The sequence below is a fragment of the Mixophyes fleayi genome, chromosome 2 (genome assembly GCF_038048845.1).
Source record: "Mixophyes fleayi isolate aMixFle1 chromosome 2, aMixFle1.hap1, whole genome shotgun sequence".
NCBI lineage: Eukaryota > Metazoa > Chordata > Amphibia > Anura > Limnodynastidae > Mixophyes > Mixophyes fleayi.
In genome coordinates, this window is record NC_134403.1 from 125304599 (window position 1) to 125319645 (window position 15047).

Genomic DNA, 15047 nt, shown 5'->3' on the forward strand with positions numbered 1-15047 from the left:
AATAATATAATAAAAGCAATGTAATAACTCACAATCATCTCCCAAAGGGAGGTAATTGGAAACCATTGTCACACACACACTGCACACCCTGCACCTACCTACAGGACATTCTAAAGAATCCACTGTTGGAGAAAGAAAGGCTAATTGATAAAGAAAAAAAAAGTGAACAAAAAGGAAAATCAAGAAACACTGATATATTAAGAGGTTTAATGAGGAAGTTTGCAGTATGCGATTATAAAAAAAAAAAAATCACATATACAACATTTAGTTACATTGAACTATACCACACGGTGGCAAGATACATGCTAAAAATGCTCCTCTATTCATATCATGTTTCTCAATTTTCAGTGACATCAGGAAAGAGAGATAACTATAAAGGACAAGTACCTTAACAATATAAACCAATGTATAATAATTGTAATAATTAAATAACTTAATCATGTCATTCTGGAGAAACAAAAAATAGTTTATTTTTGTCAGCAGCCCTCACCTATAAAGTGGGTACATGATTAAAAAAACAAATACGAAAAAAAAAAGAAACCTAACAATTACAGCTTGACAAACACTTCTAATGATAGAAGGGATGAGGATACTTATGATTCCTACAATTTAATTGATTAATACTCTAGTTAAACAGGCCCTGGATGTTACTATCAGGATCTGTGGAGACGTTCCAAGGTAACGGCCTTTAGAAAACCTGTCACATGTACAAAAGATGTAACCATGTCATACTTTCAGTTGTCAGTGGTGCTGTTCATAGCCCTTAAACACTGATCACTGCCGGACAAGATTTTCAAAAGTGACAAATACCTTGATATCTTTGGATCCTGCCCTTTCCGAACGGCATTGGTAAGTTCAAAGGGATGTAGTGCTCATGATTGCAGACAACTCTTAGAAACTCAAACTTGTACTCAAACAGTGTCTGGAAATAAAACATAGCAAATCATTCAGCAGAGCCATAATGAAAATGTAAAACATACTAACACAGATTATACGCTTGTAGCTTATAGGTAACCACTGCACCATTACCTTTGGATCTCCTGGTGCAAAGAAACTCATGTAGTTGTTAATTTGCTTAAAAACAAAACCCCGATCCATGAATGTAAAGCACCTCTGCAAAACATATCAAACAAGAATCAATGATTAAGGTGAGCATATACTTCATACATTGCAAGACAGACATTTTCATTGGGTAATATATTTTGTGCACCTGGGAAATGATTTGCCCTGTCTAAGTACAGCAAACTGTAATCCATCGGGAAACGCATTGCTTGGCAAATTTACCAGAATTGTTCATTTACAGACTAATTAAACAATCACATTCACAGAGATTACCCAAAATAGTTTGTATACCATTAAATTTCAACAAGTTAGAAAATCTTCTAAATGATCCCGGCGGTCATAATTCCATAAGATTCATTACCTTTATGAAGAACGCAAGGCTGTGGTTAGCATTTCTGGAAGCCTCTGGATTGTCCTTGTATTTTTGCGTGATATGCGGCATTAGCATGTTAACCAAGGTTTCTACCGCGTGGTGAAAAGAGGCAGGGAATCTTTGGTTTCTAAGTAACTAGAGATGCAGAAATAAAAGTAAATAACATGTGCTACATAACTTCTACAGCTAAAGCAGAACACAGTATGTTATTTCCAACATGCATTTTACACCTTTGCAAATTTTATAAACAGTATTATGACCATCTTTACATTAACTATAGCCAAAAAAAACAAAGATTAAAAACACAAAACACCAGAGCTACAAGACGATGCAACATGAAAGATTATATTACAGTGTGAACTGCATTGTTAACTTTACTAGGTCTATGTATTAACATTTTGTGTGTTTAATAGCCTTAGGAAAGTTGACCCCATAAAACACAGGTAATATCAAATATTTCTCATAATTGTTTTTATAAAGAGCTCCTTGAATATAAGTAATAGTTTTGTTTCAAGGACTTAGGCAACTGTTCGTGAAACACAGACTTTTTTTTAATAACCTTTAGTTTTGATGGCTCGACATGTAGCAAATCACTGCATAACCTGCAACTACCTACAGCATACCAATAGTTACTTTCATCACTCTCTCATCAAGTGGGAAAATGAAGTTCTGGTATCACCAGTGCCGGCACCACCTTTAGGCAGCTGCCTAGGGCTCCAGCCTCTGGGTGGAGGCACCAAGGCCAAAGAAACAATAATTATAAATATTATTAATAATTAGTTAAATGAATGCAGGCGGGCGGTGCGATCACCCAGGGCAGAACGCTCGCCCACAATAACGTCGCCATGCAAAACTATGCAGTGTTGCTACAGTGCAGCACCACATTTTAAAATCTGTCCAGCACCCGGCTCTTGGCAGCATTGTGACGTCACGACGCTGCCAGTGTAGAGGATCCAAGAGGAGTCAGGCAGAGGCAGAAACAGAAGCAAGAAACTAGAGACGGGCGAGAAGAGAAAGGAAGAAAAATGAAGAAGTGAAGGTGAGTACAGAAAAGAGGAGGCTACAAAAAACGGGAAGTGGGTGGATGCTATAAAAAGGAGGGGACATGGAGGCTGCAGAAAATGTGGGGGTGATGGATGCCATAGAAAGGGGGGTGATGGATGGGAATTTAGACTGTAAGCTCCAATGGGGCAGGGACAGATGCGAGTGAGTTCTCTGTACAGCACTGCGGAATTAGTGGCGCTATATAAATAAATGGTGATGATGATGATGATGCTATAGAAAGGGGAGGGAATGGGTGCTACAGAATAGTTAGAGACTATGGGATCTATGTACTATAATAGCGCAGTGAAAAATTGCAGTGATGCATAATGAAGCACCGCTGTTATTCACCAAGCCGGGGCTACTCTAGGATAGTTGAGGAATCATTTATGTTTTTTACTATTTGCCCTCTATTTGGCTCTCCTTTGTTGCTTTCTATTAGTAGAAATTATTTTTTTAAATCCAGTATTTTTTTATTGGTATTTCAAGGTACAGACATACCAAACAAAAACAAAAGAAACAGAGAAAAAAAAGAAACAATCGCAAATATAACACCATCAGAGTTAGAAGAATAACCAATATATCAACAGCACATAGTTACAATATATGTGCTAACCTTGTTTAGGAACCAAGACCATATAAATATAATTATTTATACATCTACAGTATACATTAACAAATGCAAATAACTATAAAACGGTCTAGATTATCTATATCATTTACATAACCTTTCTCTATTTATTTGCATGTGTTAGTATATTTAATATTACATCTACAGAATACATTAATAAACAACAACAGAGTAGAGCCAAGTAGTGGGAAAATACTAAATAAAATAAATTGTTGCTCAACCATTAAGCTGTTTATTAAATGTTTGTAGGCAAGAGGGTTTGTGAAAAAAAATCTTTTTGGCAAGAGGGTATGTGAGAGGAAGGCAGTTTGGCAACATGTTTGGGAAAAGCATTTTAAAGAAAAGCTGGCGAGCACAAAGCTGGCTAGGGCGTTTAGGACAATGGTGTATGTGAGGTAAGCTGGTGGGCAGGGGGGCATGTGAATGAAGCTGGTGTTATGTGGGTAGTGACAAAAGCTGATGGGCAAGGAGTGGCATATGTGAGAATAGCTAGTGGGCAGATGGGCATGAGTGAGAAAAGTTGTTGGGCAGCTGGGGACATGTCGGTGTGTAATAGGTGTGTGATGTCAGAGCATCTGGACTGCAGCCTTACCAGCCAGCCAGGAGGAGGTAAGAGTTAATATTTTTATTTTAGAAATGTCAAGTGTGTTAGGGGCTGGGAAGTGAGATTTTTGGGGAGGAGAAGGGAGACAGAAAGTTTAAGCTTTGCCTAGGGCGCCGAGCAACCTTGCACTGGCCCTGGTATCACTGATCATTTACTACTCTACCTTCAGTGTCACTATTCTTCTATTATAGACCAACACATGCTAAATTTTAAATTACATTCTGATATCGCAGCAAAACACCATTAGTTACAATAGAGTAGCTTTAGTATTGCTACAAAAAAAAACAAAAAAACAGTAGCAAAACAAATAAAGCTAATGAAATCTAGGGGAATTTCAGAAGCCTTACTTTGGGTTAAAAATAAAAAGACCATGTGACCAAAACCACTGACAATCTATTTACACCTATCTACTCTAACAATATATATATTTTGGAACTTTCTCTGGAAAAAATTCTAGAGTGGATTAAAAAAAAGCAATAAAAAAAAAACCTCCTGCACAACAGGATGACTCCCATTTATGGAAACGGAAATTTTTTTTGCAGGGTAATATTTTGTGGTGAACTACCATCTAATTTTCACTTTAATTGTGGCATCCTAGGTTTTATATATACTTACCACTCAGATCCCAGAGGAACCATTTTGTGGTGTTATGATTAACCCTTTCTGATGAAAAGAAAATCTCAAACTGCAAAGTAGCATTAAGCAAACAGCACTTTACATTTCTGACATGTATTTTTTTTCAGTGTAAAGCCTAAGAACCAAGGAAATATCAGATAAAGCCAGACTATATAAAATACATACATGAGGTTAACAGCAAGTGTAAAAGTGCAATCAATAAGATTTTGCTTGAGTATTTTATATTTATCGCAGAGGCCTCAAATGAACCTTTTACTAACATTTGTAGGTAATCACCAATTTATAGCTGTTGTCTTGGTAGAAATACACAAAACTGGATCAAAATGTCAAAAGCATGGGCTTTTCACAACTGCACCTTCCTGGGACCAAAACAGCAGAGAAAATAACCTATAACAGTAGAATATACAAGTGTTGGGAACAATACGTACTTTCACTTTCGAATTCTCAACTAGGTGCTGGGCCATTGACTTAATCAAGACTTCAAAGAAAAACCAAGAATACTGTGAATAAATAAGAAATATTAATGCATGCATACAAATGCAGAAAGGCAAAACTGTCATAATGATTGATTCTTCAGTTTAAAAATGTAACCGCTTTAGATGTACCTTGAGAAGCTTGTTACTAGTTAGAAAGTCAGCAGAGGGTTTAAGGATAGCAGTCATGGATTTGCCCAGCTCTTCATGTACAGTCTTGTATTCCGTTGTGATGTATGGCTCTGCCTTGTAGACATACTAACAAAGAATAAAAGACATGAATAAAAAAAATGTACTATGCAAAACATTTTCTCAACAAAGGTAAAGATGGAAACTTCCCCTATCCATCCATGTTACATATACACATGGTCTAATACCATTTATACTCCACAGATACTAGGAAGATCAGTTATTATTCTTCTGTAAGTTCCAATGACTATAAAGTAACCTAAGGCGTAGAAAAGCTGCACATTTGCAAAACGGTTAGCTATCGAGTACAAGCTTGGTTCCAATAATACAGTTTACCTTATACTTCTCTAAAGCAGAAGAAAACTGAATGTGGTTTATGTTACCCCTGTGACCTCCAGTTTGTTACACCAAAGGCAACGGTCTTCTTTGGTCATATCTTAATTTAGCCCCGAGTTAGGGATGAAATGACAAAGAACAACAATTGAAAGACCCGTCCTGAAAGCAATGTGCCAGGGCCTACATCATCATTTTATTTTTATAATGTCACTAATTCCGCAGCGCTGTACAGAGAATATTTGCCACTCACATCAGTCCCTACACCATTGGGGCTTACAGTCTAAATTCTCTAGCACACACACACACACACACACACACACACACACACACACACACACGGTTCAATTTGATAGCAGCCAAATAACCTACTAGTATGTTTTTGGAGTCCAATATCCCAACACTTGAGACCATTCAGCTTACAATATAACCCAGAAAAACTAGACAAAGCAGCATGCGGAGAGTGAGGGGAGATGTAACAAAATATTTTATATTTGCATAATTGCATGTTTGAATAACTATTTTTCATGTATCAAAATAAAAATAACAGGGTTAACAGTAGCCATGATTTTCATCGTGGCATCAGTCTACAGGTTCCACCACTAATCCTGAATCAAGTAATACTGACGGGTTCAAAAGATACCTGGCCACACACTGCATTTGGACAACGGAATGGATTAAAGTTCCATGTACCTCTTAGGGCATTGGTCAGTGGTCACTGCGAAGCATTGATCTGCCTATACGAATTTGGCTTATGGACAGTATAAATACCTTTCCGTACTCCCCCCGCCCTTTCGAAGCAGTTTAGTTTAAATAGATATAAAATAAAGCATAGCTGTATTTCAATGGTTTCTGTTATGTTTATTATGCTACTTATTTGCAATAATAGGTCTAGCATTAGAACATTTATACAAAAGAAAACAAATACAACGGAATAATGCAAAAATGCATTAATGTAAAGAATATATTTGTAACATCTGTTTAGGACCAATGCGGGTAATTGAATTTCCCTGTTAGTACTATTGTTTAAATATATGGGATACTTATCATATACCAGTCACAAGCTGCAAATATTTTTTATTTATTTATTTGTTTGTTTTTTAAAAGTTGTAATTGGTCCTCCTGCTAATACTCCCCTCTATCACCACTTAAAGTTGTTTAGCTTAATAGATTGGTGTGTAGCAGCCCCTTGGAGTCTGGCCATGGTATAGGCACCCTAATAAAACATTTTACCTAGGAGGTTCTTTAAAGAGGCTGTGTATCACGGGAAGAGCTGGAATAAAGGAATATCATGTAGCGTGAAGTGTACAGACCGCTGATTAGCGGAGACCAATAACTGACATACCTTAACATAGGACCTTAGGAAGCTCTCCAGCCCCTCTTCATGGCATTGAGAAACAACATGGATAATGACCCTAGAAAAAGTACATATCACAGGGTTAGCAGAAATGTTAGCTATGACAGGCATAAGACTTCTTGTTTTTTCCTGCTTATAAGTAAATACATTTAACAACAAATAAATATTTGTAATTATTATTATTATTATTAATTTTTATTTATAAGGCGCCACAAGACCTGAATCTTTGGGTGGTCCATGGATCCACTACTTTCCCACATAGGAACATTCATCTTTAGCACTCAAACAATGCGGTTTATTAGGTGTATAGTAACAACATATAATTATCTATAAACTTTCACACAGATGAATCTAATTCCAGGCAGAACCTGCACACAAGTATACCAACACCCCCTTTTATATCATAACAAACTCTACAGCATGAGTAGAACTTAGAGCTACCGTGTCACATTGACAGCCACTTCCTCCTGAGCAGCCCTAGTAAGGACTCTGAACATTTGGTTGAGTATGGTGGGCAGAAATGCAATCATCACGTGTCCTTCCATCGCATGGAGACTCTGAGAGGGAGAAACATGGAGATCCCGGTGTCAGTGAGGACACTACATTTATATAAAGATTATTATCTTCTAACTCTAGAAAGTTATATAGAATCCTAGATGAGATGCACTAATATTAAGTGATGCATAATGTGTATGACATTCCTGTATAATTAGGCATTTTTATTTAATTTACTTGGGGGGGAGGGGGGATATTCAAAAAAATCACCATCTATGCTTCATAACTTAAAAGCAAAACATAAAACAAACAAACAAACTGCTTTAATTCATCTATACGTTCTGGTGCAACAGTCTTCCTAAACCTAGCAGACAGTAAACCAATCTATAGTATATATGACACGTCAAGAAATACAGCCCCACAAACATGTAGAGAATAGACCGAGTTACGGCAGAAATTATAGACAAGATGTGTATAGTGGTGAAGCTAATGGGAGCATTACCAGGTAATAGATCAACAACCAATGGAAAACAAGAGCCTGAATCATAGATCATATGGTAAAAGAGCTCACAGATATTCAAGAGGTTGGTAAGTAAAGACATTTACATTGCTATTTTGAAAGGGCTATATTATCACAAACTACATAACCAATGTCTTGCTAATGCTAGTACTAGGCATGGAACAAGGCACCCAATAAATCCTTATTGTCATAGCAGTAACATTAGGTCTCAACACAATAACTCTTATTAAAAGGAAAGCTTGATTTTAATGCTTTGTTTAAAAGTAAGGTTTATGAATAGTTATCATTAATTTGGTATTGTATTTTGTAGTGGGATAGCTATCATGTTTCAACCTGCAAATAGCACTGCTGTTATTTCTGTCTTTGAATAGGTTTCTTCTTTAACCAAAATATCTTAAACATACAATTACAATACAATTAACACAATCCCATGCAGGGTTTTCTAAAGAAAAAAATGCAATGCTTAATCAAATTTACAATTAAACCAAATATCCCCAAATAACCTTTATGAGGTAGAAGCTTCCTATTCCAGCTCTCCTTTATTGTCAGCTATGCTTTCTCAGAAGCAAAGAAAATCATTTAGAAGTTGCTCATCACTTCCTGCCATAAATCTAACAAAATAAGTTCCACATAACAAACCAGACTTCGTTCAATCAATGAACATCCATCTATGTAATATAATTGCTACTCTATCACTTTGTACATCTTTATTTTCATTTAAGTATCAATGTATAAAAAAAACGTAGCATCAAGTTTTCCTGTCATCATTGAATGTTATGTGCGCTCAGTGTTTGGAGCAGAGTGGTGCGTATTGTATAGCAGCATCTGGCCAGCAAAACATCACTCAACAAAAGCAACTGGTTTACGGAGAAACTGAGAATATTCATTAATGGGCAGAGCAACAAAAGCTAATGCAAAGTTAATGCATAAAGTAAGTATGTGTACTCGCAAAACTAATTAGCATTGATTTTTTTTTTTTTTCAAGCTCTCTATACTAATAACAAAATTATCACTGAAATTAAATATTGTGTCCGCAAAAACGTTACGGTCATCAATTTGTAACCATCAAATGTGCCTTTCTGCTAAATGTTAAGACACTTCTGCTGAGCATATGTTCATGGAAACATATAAAAACAGATAAAATATATGTTGTTTGATTTAAAGTAGACCTGTCATCCTTGGGACAGGTCTTTTTTTTTTTTTTTTTTACAAGGAAATACATATGCTAATTGAAATGTTGGGCAACTATTTTAAGTGGCAGTGCAACAGTAAAGATGCAACCAAACCCAATGGCAGCTAGGGAATAACATGCTGGTGGAGGCAAGTTCCTATCATGAATGGCTTTTCACCCTGGGAGTTTAACCCCCGTGACAGTGGGAGGAGTCATGTACTGGTGGGGGCGTTTGTGGCTGCTATCATCAGAAGGATACAATACTGTAAAAGATACCAACTTGTTTTTTACCGTAATGACAAATTATATTTGTTCACATGTATTATGCAGTTTAACCTCATGTTGTCTTTTCATATTATATAGATCGATTTAGGTGATAATCGTATAAATTAATAGTCAAAACATGTATTTTCTGTTTCATACAGCAGATTTTTTTATTTTTTAGTGTCTGAAGCGCCTAAATTTATATAGGATATATTCTACATAAAATATTATTTTCAGGGTCTCTCGGTGATATTTACCTTTAAATACTTGACAAGGTCACTACCTAAGGCCTGTGCACCAGATTCGGTTTTCTGGCAATACTGAAAGAAGTTGTGCAAGTGCTGATCCTAAAAGGAAACACATAAATAGGATGCTGGTCAACACTTCATTAAAAGTTGGATCTCTTCTTCATTCATCTTTCAACAAAAAACCTCACTAAGTACTCAATAGAAGGCGTACCAGTCGTTGCACAAAGAGTGCCTTACCATTCTGTATTTATTAAGACATGAATGAAGAAAAGATACAAGACTGACACATTGCTTGTTTAGCCGAGATAAAATAACCAATTACTGAAGGCTACAAGAGTACTTCTGGAGACGCATCACAGAAAAGGAAACAAGATAATACCTGCGCATACACAGTGGACACCAGATGTGTAGTGATCTTCAGCAGGGGCTTGCCTCCATCCACCCACTTAATTTCTGGCCCAGAATGCTGGTGGGAAAATAAAATATAACTAGTAGTGAATATTATACAAAATATAGAAATAGGAAAGCGAGATCTTTTATGGGTTTTATAACATGCACGTGATGTGACGCAAACTATATAAGAATAAATGGATAAAGGGGAAGACAATGGACAATTTGCAGTAGAAGTGCTCTGTTGGTTTTCATACACAAATCGTATGGTTTCACTATCTGTCCATGTGGCATAGGAAAGAGTATTGGTGGAGATGCTTTATACCTTGCCCATTCCAAGTTCCTGATAACCAAGGTAGCCTGCAGGAAGGTTGGCAGACACTGGAATGTTCTGCTCATTGGTGACCACTCGACCATCCTTCAGTAAGGGCAGCCAGGCATAGCCAACTGTATGTAAAATAAACATTCACATGCCTTACTCGCAAATACCATTCCCAACAGCCCAGTTAGCACGCTGTTCACTGTTAACAGTAAAAAATCTATTCACTCTATACTGAAAACAATTTATAGCATTAATTGGTAGTGCTTATTTTAGGCTGATAATGCATCATTTTATTCAAATTAAATATATTTTTCCGATGAATATAATCTTGAAACACATTGGGTATATTTTTGACCTACTTCAGTTTCAAAGAAATAAAAATGAATGCATTCATTCCCATAGCTATTTAATGCACTGAACTTTTTTTTTTTGTTACTGAAATGAATAATCAATGTTTCACTCTATACTAGTCCTCTGAGATATGGCCTATATTCTTTACTGCAGACTGATCTCAGCCAGTGTATAAAATAAAGTATTTTATGGAAATGAAGAGACTGAGGAAAAGTCTTCAAAGACAAGCACCATTATAAATACTATATTTGAAAAAACAAAAACAAAAACAACAACACTGAAATGGTTCATCTACATTATAGCCATGGAATCCGTTACAAATACCTGACTTTCAGACAAGTGTGTGCTTAGGCTTTGTTGAGTTTAGTGTATTGTGTGCGTAAAAAAAATAAAACCCATTACAATAAAAATAATCAAAATTAACTGACTAAATAAAACCAATTCATAATACAAAACAATTATATATTTAAATCTAGAGAATTGCTATGCTCCTGTACTACTAGTTTTAACACCAGTTCACATTACATAAGGTGGCAAAAGCATTGGTGAACTGTAGATTGATACGAAAAACTGAAATTGGCTAGGTTCTCTGTGCTTTTTTAGGTTATTAACTGTTAAATTTAATTGTGTTCAAAATCTACTGGTTGCAAGTAAATGTGATTTAGAAACTTATTCTTGTTACACTGTCTTCTAAAAGGAACAACATGATGTAAAATACTATTAAAAATTTGGATGATGTAAATCACTATATATCCAAACCTTGGCTTTCTATAATATCCCTCTTCTTTGTGCCTCCTTTGCTTGACGTATCACAGCTGACATGGTAGAAAGTGAACAACAAATGGTGTTTTTCATGAAGTTGTGTGGGCAGCTCTATTTTAATCTGCAAGCAGCAAAAAAAGAGTAAATAAAACATGTCACAAGAGACACTTATTGCTTCTCACAGTCAGCCAGGTTTAACAAATGGAACTCTTTATAACCTGAACATGACGCCAGAATTCCTATTCTTAGCTTAAGAACAGAAGGAGCATTAGGATACATCTGACCACATTCCAAAGAACCTCCTTTAGCATTTCACTATATTATTGTCATTATTACAGAACACTCTACAGATGGTGTAAAGATGATACTGGCACACAGAGGAAACTGCACAATAATTTACAGTTTTACAGAATCAAACAATGAACATAAAAAAAGTAAAATAAATGCTCTATATGAAATATATGCTTGTTGATAAGTGGTTACACTAGGCTGTTCATTGCCTGACCAAACAGCGAACTATATAGCACAAATTATATTAAGGTAAATCAACATATATGTATATACCCACAAAATCTCCAACACTATCTTTGCAGTGGCCACTCGTACATGTGTACTAGGTACATAAGGACATCACTCACTCAGTTCAAGCCTCAAATAATTGAGATTATATTCCCAAGGTTTCATTAAATGCATGTTTAATGCAAATCCTCAGTAAAAGAAACATTCAATTAGGAAGAGTCACAAGGCATAATATATGTGAAACAAATAATCACATCCCACCTCTGTACAGAACAAGCTGTGTTTGTGATGGCCCCCAGTTTGCTATATACTTCACATTCAAATAACAAACTTATTTATAATATTCCACAGAGAATAATACTAGCAGTGTATGTTTAAAAATTCTTCTTTTTTAGAATTTTGTTCACAAGAGAAAAGTCTGTACCACACATTACCAAACAGCTATTAGTGTCCTTTAAGGTAAACCTACCTCATCATAGAACTCAGGATTCTGTTGATGGTGCAGAACTGAGGCCAGAGCATTTTTCACAAAGACTGGATTGCCTGGTCTCCCGTATATGCACTAAGACAGAGAAAGCAGGAATTGATGTATACTTTGAGTCAATTTGTAGAGTATGTTGCTCATCATACATCCGTATGCATCACCTCCTATATTGTTATCATGACAAATACACACCCCACAGCGTAAAGCTTTATTACTTTCACCTTGTTAGATCAACACACAAAAAAAATATTCTTACATTTGTGAAACGTTGACAACAATGAACCTATATTGTAAATTCTGCAAATCTCCGACAGTTTTCCCCCATAGAATGAACTATTATGGGCAATAATGGGCAGATTGATTTGTAAAAAAATAGCAGCGTAGTATCCCGGAACGGGCATGAGAAAATACGTGACAATTTTTTTTAGTGAAACATTCGCTCGTTTTTCCTTGCGCCCCATAGAGATACGTGCAAAAGTGAGTGTTCCTTTTTACTGTATTAATGGAAAAATGCACACCTGTGATGTTCCTCGGAACATCGAGGCTATTTGAATCTGCCCGTTATTACGGTAATAGTGCACGTAAATACCGTTCTCATGGTAGTTTTAACGTCGGGGTTACTGCTCGCAGCTCAGGGAGCTGCGAGCAGAAAGCAGAGTTAACATTACCGTAATAATGGTAATAGTTTTTATGTGGCAGTACTTCGGGGGGAATTGAATTCTCTCCAATGTGTACGAAGTATACACCTTCACCTGCTTTGAGCAAAAAGGACTCTCTCTTGGTTAACATTCTCTTTTTCAGAATGATGTTTGGTTGACTCAAACTAATGGCAATTAAATTTAATTAAGAAAATTATTTGTTTCAGAAACACTGCTATAGATACATGTACTTTATAAGAATACGAACATAATAAATAAAATATAAATATTGTTTTATTACAGTCTAGCACTGCATGTAAGAAAGTCACACCAAACACATTATTACAAATGACATTTTAAGATTAATAGCAATCACTTTTTGGAATTAACAATTCCAGATCAATAAGGAATGAATATTAAGGACTATACATGTCTTCAGTGATGTTATTGGAAAGTCTCCACATCAGATGAAACCAGAGGCGGAACCAGCGAGCTGTGGACCCCGATGCAGGGAGGAGGGAACCCGGGGCCCCAGAACCTCTGCATCAGCCAGGCATCAGGCCCCATTATTTCCAAGGGCCCTGGTGCACAGTTCCTGCCGCAACAACGGTAGTTCCGTCGCTGGATGAAACCCCAAACAGTGTACTCCTCTGCTTGTGGATATATATTAAGCATCATATTACTTAAATATTTGCTGACTTTTCCCAATGAATTTGATCATTTAAATGTTAATATTCAAATATGACAGTAACTGCTTATTATCTACATGTTGAGGTACCTCTGCATTTAGGAGCACAAAAAATATAAATAAAAAATAGTCTCCAATGTTACATTTATATACACAAACGTGTGATTCAATGGATGGCATATGATAAATGGACTGTATTGTGAATCACAGGTGCTAGCTGCACCGAGATACAACTGCATAAACCAAATCAAATGTTATTAGTTATAGTATTGTTTTACAAAGCTGTAGGAAAAACAAACACCCATGTTTGCAACATACCCTTAAAGGCTGTGCCTCCTCCTCATCCGAGTCTCTAAATTCAATTGAAAGAGCTATATTTCTTGCCTAAAAATAAAGATATATATAAAACTAGTTACATTTCTTGATTTATAAAGCATATCTGGAAAGTTAAGTCACTGCATTCTGGTACAAATCTAATAAAACATTGAGTGAAATATAAAGGAAAAAACTAATCTATCAGCACCTACTGCATTGAGACATACAATTTATTTCTATAAGCAAAGCTATTAAAGAAGCAATAGGTCCCAAACATACTGTTCTCCAAAATAAAACTATTTTGGAAAGTGTATTGAAACAAATCTACATGAGCACTGATATTATGCATCAATACAGATGCTTACACCATTACAAAAACAGTCTGTAAAACAGTCCTATCTAGCTAAACTGCCAGCGTGTGAATCCATCCGACACCTGCACACGCACACGTGAATCCATCCGACACCTGCACGCGTGAATCCATCAGACACCTGCACGCGTGAATCCATCAGACACCTGCACGCGTGAATCCATCAGACACCTGCACGCGTGAATCCATCAGACACCTGCACGCGTGAATCCATCAGACACCTGCACGCGTGAATCCATCAGACACCTGCACGCGTGAATCCATCAGACACCTGCACGCGTGAATCCATCAGACACCTGCACGCGTGAATCCATCCGACACCTGCACGCGCACACGTGAATCCATCCGACACCTGCACGCGCACACGTGAATCCATCCGACACCTGCACACGTGAATCCATCCGAATCCTGCAGGCGCACACGTGAATCCATCTGAAACCTGCATAAAAATCCTCCTCAAACCTACAACTGCACATGAATGCATCTGAAGCCTGCACCTCTCCTCCACCTGAATGTGAATCTGCTTGAAGCTGCACTTCTCCTGATTTTTATGCGAGCCAACATGAAATCTGTTCATTTTTTATGTAAATCAAAATAATCTGTTCCTTTTCCAGGAAAATGGAACAATCACTATATAGTCTGTTTTTCAAAATCAAGAAAGCTGAACACATATCAAAACCGATGTCATGTATGGCTCTATAAAACCGACTATTATAGAAAAACATGGATCTCTTTTACATGAATATATTTACATGTATTAATATATACCATTAAAAAGCCTGTATTATCTTAATTTATCCATATGAGCTAC

General features: G+C 36.5%; 1 protein-coding gene across 13 annotated transcripts in view; it reads right to left on the reverse strand.

Moving 5' to 3' along the window:
* Nucleotides 1-15047, reverse strand: part of DOCK9 (dedicator of cytokinesis 9) — a 214057-nt gene that overhangs the window by 55326 nt on the left and 143684 nt on the right. For all 13 annotated transcript variants that reach the window (XM_075199945.1, XM_075199942.1, XM_075199939.1 and 10 more), the window contains exons 18-30: nucleotides 13870-13935; nucleotides 12211-12303; nucleotides 11220-11343; nucleotides 10113-10234; nucleotides 9777-9863; nucleotides 9407-9496; nucleotides 7141-7256; nucleotides 6688-6757; nucleotides 4953-5078; nucleotides 4776-4847; nucleotides 1424-1570; nucleotides 1030-1113; nucleotides 811-922 (exon numbers count right to left, since the gene is read on the reverse strand). In XM_075199945.1, the coding sequence (XP_075056046.1) occupies nucleotides 811-922; nucleotides 1030-1113; nucleotides 1424-1570; nucleotides 4776-4847; nucleotides 4953-5078; nucleotides 6688-6757; nucleotides 7141-7256; nucleotides 9407-9496; nucleotides 9777-9863; nucleotides 10113-10234; nucleotides 11220-11343; nucleotides 12211-12303; nucleotides 13870-13935 (1309 nt within the window). The remainder of the gene's footprint in view (nucleotides 1-810; nucleotides 923-1029; nucleotides 1114-1423; nucleotides 1571-4775; nucleotides 4848-4952; nucleotides 5079-6687; nucleotides 6758-7140; nucleotides 7257-9406; nucleotides 9497-9776; nucleotides 9864-10112; nucleotides 10235-11219; nucleotides 11344-12210; nucleotides 12304-13869; nucleotides 13936-15047) is intronic.